At 38.8% G+C, this 6,992-nt stretch overlaps 1 protein-coding gene across 1 annotated transcript in view; it reads left to right on the top strand.

Moving 5' to 3' along the window:
- The window catches only part of LOC107087355 (interleukin-1 receptor-like 1), a 36,902-nt gene that overhangs the window by 11,322 nt on the left and 18,588 nt on the right, over positions 1-6,992 (top strand). The window contains exons 2-4 of the mRNA XM_015378893.1: positions 985-1,051; positions 2,201-2,435; positions 4,269-4,452. Of these exons, the coding sequence (XP_015234379.1) occupies positions 988-1,051; positions 2,201-2,435; positions 4,269-4,452 (483 nt within the window). The 5' untranslated portion in view covers positions 985-987. The remainder of the gene's footprint in view (positions 1-984; positions 1,052-2,200; positions 2,436-4,268; positions 4,453-6,992) is intronic.

Here is a 6,992-nt window from a genome sequence, read left to right as displayed (position 1 = left end):
AAATAATACTTCTTCCGGCTCACAAGAGGTGATACTAAACTTTCTTTGATTTCTACCAAAAGGAATCCCTAAATGATATCCAGATAAAATATTTCATTAAATTCTGTTTATTTTAGATAAAGATAAAGAGCCCGATAAAAAGCTACATAGATCTTTGAATATTTCTCTCTCATAGTTTTTGTTTCCATCTATTTAAATATGATGTAAATGTTTCTTTGTATTGTGATATTTAAATATTTTAGTTAGCTTACTCATTCAATTTAGGTCTGGATTGCCATGGCATTACAAGGCAATTATGTAAGTTCTCTCTGTATTTGTTTATATCAAAATCTTATGAATTTAAATCTATTTTGACCCCTGAGCAGTGGTAACTTTGGGGCAAATTCTCAGAAATGAAGCCAAAATTGCCAAAGTAGAAAGATGAATGTTTTTATTTGCTTTTTTGGAGCAATGAAGATTTTATTGATCTGTGTGTAATGCATCATTCATAGTAGATCAGGAAGTGTTTGCTTTATGATGGAAACCTTATATGTCGAAAACCATTCCTTTATTGTACATTTTGTGTGCAAGAATATAAGAAATCACCAGCAAAATTTTAAAAAGGAATAGACACAGTGCTGCCCATTAATGGAGTAACACTGTAGTAATCCCCAAAAATTGCAGCTGAGCTTCTTTACAGCATACTTTCTGGGTTTCCTTTATTGACTGCTGCAAAGAAAAAGAACATAGAGGATTTTCTTCAAGCCCCTTGGTGTGTGAAGCTTTTCTGATACTGTTTCCGGAAAAGGATTTTGTAACCATCCAGATTACAATCTTCTGCTGAAACAGTACTCTGGTTTTCCTGTGTCACTGCTCTGTTAGAAAAAGATCCTTAAAGACAGAAGAAATTTTTGAACATTTAAACTGCTTGTGTGAAAAGCAGACAAGAATAAAAAGGACTACAAAAAAGTTTGCTTAATTTACAATATACTTTTTCTTATTTAGATAATGAAGCTCTCCTGGCTCCTCTTATCCCTCATCGTGCTGATGTCCGCACCTCGAGCAAAACCAGGTACAGTTTGCACACATATAACAAAAATAAAATAATGTGAAAGATGACAGTTATAAGTTGAGTTATTTTTTCGCAAGTTTGATTGCAAATGGGGGGTAATGGTTGCATCAGATTTTTTAAAGACATTTAAATGTGTCCAGTTTTAGATGGTTCATGTAAGAACAGTGATGTAATGTGACCACGTTTATAATTTGTGGTGAGAGTCTCAGTGGCTGATGCCAACACAAACACCAGAGAGCAAATTTAAAGGAAACACCTCAAAGTGTGATGAATTAGACTTCCTTTACAACTTAAAAAGAAAGAAGAACATTCTGGAAATAACATATTCATACATTTGACTACCCTCTGTTTAGACCTAAAACTGTTTATCATTGCTGTACCTAATTTATTTGGCTCCTAATAAGGAAAAAGGTAAAGGATTACGTATATATATAGCACCGTTTAAAAGACAAATGTCACAAACTGTCTTGTTAAAAGACAATCCATGAAATTAGAAAGCAGTGTTGTGATAGCCTGATAAACCAGACTAAATGTGAGATTTAATGTGTAATTTAATCTGACCCCAATGAATGAGACATCGGAAGATTGTTGATGAGAACAACCCGTTGTTTTTCAAACCATGTCTGTGCCTATTGGCCAACGCTCTGACCAATGAGCGCGACTGACTGTGACGTAGTAAGCGCGACAGAAAGGTGCTAGGGGAGTGTAAACAAACAGCCTGTCGGTAAAACGGCGAATACGTCCTTCTTAAAAATGAATGAGCGTAGAGCCTCTTCCTGCTCACGTTTCAACGAAAACCCCAAGTTTAATCCTTCCTAAACTGATTCCAAAGCTGAGTCAAACGAGAACTGTTCAATAGTTGTTGCCAACTTCCTTGTTGTGCTTTCTCCAACATCGTGCAGCTTTGTCATCATGCCCTCAAATCCCAGCCCGCTTTGATTCCAAAAATTTAAAACACATCTCTGCGTTGTGATTGGCCCGCCAGTGCTGGGGCTTGGGGCATTGATGGAGGCTAGACCACTCGCAGACAACAATGATTTTGTCCGCTAGTTTACTAGGCTAGTGTTGTGATACATTTTTATTAACTCCATCTAGATGTTTTGAACACTGTTTTTAATATATTACAATTTTCTCCCTCATTTTCAAAAGCATCAGATTCTTCGTGCATTCACAATGACGAGGAATTTTTTAAACTCATTGAAGGTGAATCATTTTACTTTGAAATTGAGGACCCTAACCTGCCTGATGAAAATATTACTTGGTACAAAGATGGGCCGGAGATACAGAATATTACCACAGAAGAGACACACAGGATACATTACCATGGTGGAGCGCTCTTATTCTTAAACATCAGTGCTATTGATTCTGGTAATTATGCTGCAAGGTAAGAATCTTAATCTTACTCACTATTCAGGTTGTTCATTTTATTGTTATTTATGTGTCATGAAAACCCATTTTAAGTAAAAATCACTATATTTATTGTATTCCTTACAATCTCTACTCCATCACAATAAAGAACGATAACTCTACCTCAATGTCTTCCTTGGTTCTTCTCCAATTCTTCTAAAAATATTTTAATATACTATTCCAAAGTATATTCTAATATAAAATGCAACCACAATAAATCAGTGGAGAAATTAACTGACATATGTTGTGCTATTTAAAGTATATCTGAAACAAATACATGAGGGCGAAACTTCTGTATATTGATCAACAAAGTTACTGGTCTTAAAATGCAACACGTTAACATTATGGTTGGTTTTGATAGGATTGAACTAAAAATACAATAACTGCTGTTAACTTATAAGTACGAACATTTCTTTCAGCCTTTTCTACGTCTACTTTGGACTACAGTGATCCATGATTTGATTAAGGAGAGAGGAATATCAACATTGGCAAGTCAGAAGGAGATTAGAAATACTTTAAATACATACAAAACTCTATACTTTTAAACCCTGTTAAAGTATTCTTTGATACTTTACCTGAACCCAAATTAACATAATTTCATTTTGTATTTACATCATATATAATTTGCATTATTATTACATCCCACCTTGGGTGTTTGGGGTCAGTAAAACCTCTTATTTTTGCAAAACAGGGGAATTGGCATTGTCTGACTTTCAGCTGAGACGGACCACATGCCAGTGCTTTGGAGAAGGGAGGGCTCACAGCAGCCTATTCTGCTGGCTGTATACAGTAATCTTTTTTAAAGTGCGATCAGGGCTTGTGGCCAAAGTCTTCAAAAACACAGAGTGGGAACTTGATTGATGTGTTGTCTTTTAATAAAAATCTAAACAGTGTCAGACTAATGTCTGCAGTTTTCCTGACAGCAGCACACCACAGTTTAACATCTGGAGGCAGGAGCTGGGGTGGGTGGTCTGTCTGTCTGTCTGTCTGTCTGTCTGTCTTTCTTTCTTTCCTTTTGTCTTTGTCTGACAGACAGACAGACAGACAGACAGACAGACAGACAGACCCTATATATGTCTATCTTGCTTGCATCCAGCTTGCAAAGGGGGTCACTATACAGAGACTAATGCCTTTTTAGGAAATGGAGTAAAAAAAACTTTTGGGCACCATAGGACTAATAGATTTGCTCCTGTCAGCCTAGAGGGAGCAGAAACCCTAACAGTGATAGTTTGGGATCCTCTTGCTTACACATCAAAGGAAGTAAGAAATCATTTCAAAGACCTGCAGCTTGTTTTTTCACAAGTGAGGAGACAGTGCAAAAGCTGTTTCCAGTCAATTAGCTGGCAATCAGCAGAAGATGATTGATGTTTGCATCATTTGTGCTTTTTTTAATTTATATTCTATGATGAGAAGTTCTGTTTGTTTGTAACCATAGATTTAAAAAATGTCAATATACCTTAAAAAGTAGTTATGGGACAAATGCTAGATATTATGTTATGTAACCTACACTCTTTCACCTTTGTTTAGATTAATTGTTTTAAAACATCACAACTGATCTGTGTAGAGGACTTACTGTATATCGCAGAACCTTTAAAAAATTTTTTTGTTATTTTGCCATTTATTTATTTCTAAGCTATAAAATAATTGTCTTTTAAAAGACCAAGATCAGATTATGTACAATTATTGTGATGATTGACCTACAATTATCATGGGGTGTTTATTTTGTTGTTTCATTAGTCGTAGCTAAAACAATGTTTTTCTTATTTTAAATTTGAGATCAGATTATCTATATCTATAATCTTTCCTACAGAGAAATGACCCCCTCAGATAAATGTGTCTACCACCATGTAAAAATTGAAGTCTACAGTAAAAACAGTCGAGAGAAGGTCACCTATGGAAGTATTAAAAACTCTGACCAGAACAAGTTAATTGAATGTCCAGATCCCGTTGATTACATTTGCATGAAGTTTAATGGAAACTTCACTTGGTTAAAGGTACAGACAACTGTGATTTAAGGTTTTTCTGGTTTGCTTGCAAGGGAAGTGTACTTATTAATTTTATCATTAGTGTAAATATTATAAGAGCTATGAAGCTGGATCAGTCTCAATTTTCACAAATACACATATGTGATTCATACATGCACAGGACAAGATCCACACATGCACAGAACGATTCACACAAGCACAAAAAAATCATCCACACATATACAATACAAGATCCACACACGCACAGAGGTATTCACACAAGCACATAAAAATCCACACACACACAATACAAGATCCACACACGCACAGAGGTATTCACACAAGCACAAAAAAATCCACACACACACAGTACAAGATCCACACACGCACAGCATGATTCACACAAGCACACAAGATAATCACATGTACAGAACAATATTCACCAAAGTATTTCTGGTCCATTAACAATATAAATTAAATTACAAATTAGCAGTGGTCTTTAAACTTCACTGCATTTGTGTGCTAATTTTCGAGACTGCCCTGACATGCCTGGATACACAAATGCATTTTTTGTAAGCAGGGATGGTTTGCCACCAATCCTGAAGCTCCCTTGTATAAGCCAATCACAAGAAAGTACTCCACTTGGGATGACCCCCAGATCACACATCCTCCATATCTGTCCCGCTCACGTATGTTTAGCGGGGCATTTGCGCACTCATTTTAATCAATTAGAGTGTATCACATCCACAGCTACTCCTTTGAACGTCATCGTCCACATATGTCTTCTCCTTCCTTCACCATCAAAATAAGAAGCCGAACTGCTCCCTCTCCCAAGAACATCTCAAGTCTCCGCTAAGTGCCAAGCGTATTCCACCCGTCCCTGGGGCCCATGGTCGGATCCACTTTTGGGTGGCTGGCTGACGGCGGAGCCCACGGACTCCTCCCTGCAGCTCCTGGGGGCTCCGGCATTGTGGTGGCTGGGGAATTACCTCTGGGCCATCTCTCCTCCTCCCTTGGTGGGGGTTGGATTTTCCTGGATTGGCTCACCTCGGTGCTCAGGCGCATCTTTGGCTCTTCACAACCACCATTGAGCATTTTTTCTTTGGCTAAATTTTGGACAAACAACTATAGGTGCTTGGTTCCAGGTACTTAGAGATTCACTTCCATGCAGAAAGCCCATATTCTTATCTTCAGCTACCACAGTATAGATGTCAGATTAAATAATATAACACCTATAGTTGCAAAACACTACTCAAACGTGTGGATGACCTTGAAAACCACTCCCATTGAGCAAACCTGAGGATCCTGAATGTCCCAGAGGACAGCGAAAAGGGCCAGCAAACTGTTATGTTTGTATCCGACCTGCTAATGCACGCAATGGGCAGAGAGGTTCTTGAAAATCCCCCGGAGTTGGAGCGGGCTCATCGTTCTCCTGGCCAAAGACCTAGAGAAGGGCAGCCGCCTCGTCTCTTTGTGGTGTGCTTCCTTCGCCTACAGGAGAAAGAAAAGGCTATGCGGTGGTCCCGGATGCACGACGTGGAGTTTTAAAGGTTCCAAGCTGAGGATCTATCCGGATCTGTCTGCGGGCCTGGCGAAGAAACTCGCAGCATTTATAAACGGCTAACAGCTCTTCTATGAGAAGACCATAAAGTTCAGTTTGCTATATCCAGCACGTCTTCGGGTTCAGTTCGAGGATGAGACGCACGTCTTCCACTCACCAAAAGCTGCAAAGGAGTTCTATGATCGGTAGGTTTCCGTTCCAATGGCCTGATTCAGACTCAAGCAGACCGGTCTTGAAACAAGATAATACTTTTTCTACTTTCACAGATCTGGCTTACAAATACTCTATTCCTAAATCCATTTTTTTCTGATATCTTGAGATCCGCCACTTTATTCAAACGTATAACCCACTGGTCCCTCAACTACCAGAGGATTCAAACGTGGATGTTATACTAAAGATCCCCATAACTTCAAAGGGCTAAATTTCTAATTTATATATCTCAATTATGTCATTTACTGGCGTGTCAACAGACAACATCAAGACAAAATGGGAAGAGGATTTAGCGACAGTCATTTCAGAAGAGTTAAGCCCGGCGTATACTGTGCGATTTTCTGGGCGATTTTCCAGTTGTGTGAGAATCTTTCGATCGGCCCGACTTTCGGCCTGATCGTAAGTCGTGTATTGTACAAGGGGTTACGAGCAGCGATCAGCCTCTCACGACCACCTCCTGATCAGAATTCTTAAGGTCAAACATGTTTGATTTTCTCCCGACCGTTGTGGGCAAAACGCTCAGTGCACATGCGCAAAGAACGATTCTTTTTATTCTTCCTCCCACTGCAGTAGCCACGTTTGCTCAGCCATGTCTTTTATTCATGTCTATAGTGAGCTTTATATCCCTCTTCTATTTGTTTGGCTTTAGGATAGAGAGCTTCAGAGCAGCTCCATCTCACTGCAGAGCTGAGTCCGAAGTGGTTTTTAGACGTACAGTGTGAGCAGGCAGATCGCATCAGAGCTTCGGGCCGAACATAAATCGTGAGCTGTGAACTCACACTTTACGACTAAACCCTGC

The sequence above is a fragment of the Cyprinodon variegatus genome, unplaced genomic scaffold (genome assembly GCF_000732505.1).
Source record: "Cyprinodon variegatus isolate N-32 unplaced genomic scaffold, C_variegatus-1.0 Scaffold181, whole genome shotgun sequence".
NCBI lineage: Eukaryota > Metazoa > Chordata > Actinopteri > Cyprinodontiformes > Cyprinodontidae > Cyprinodon > Cyprinodon variegatus.
This window is presented reverse-complemented; position numbering and strand designations above follow the sequence as displayed.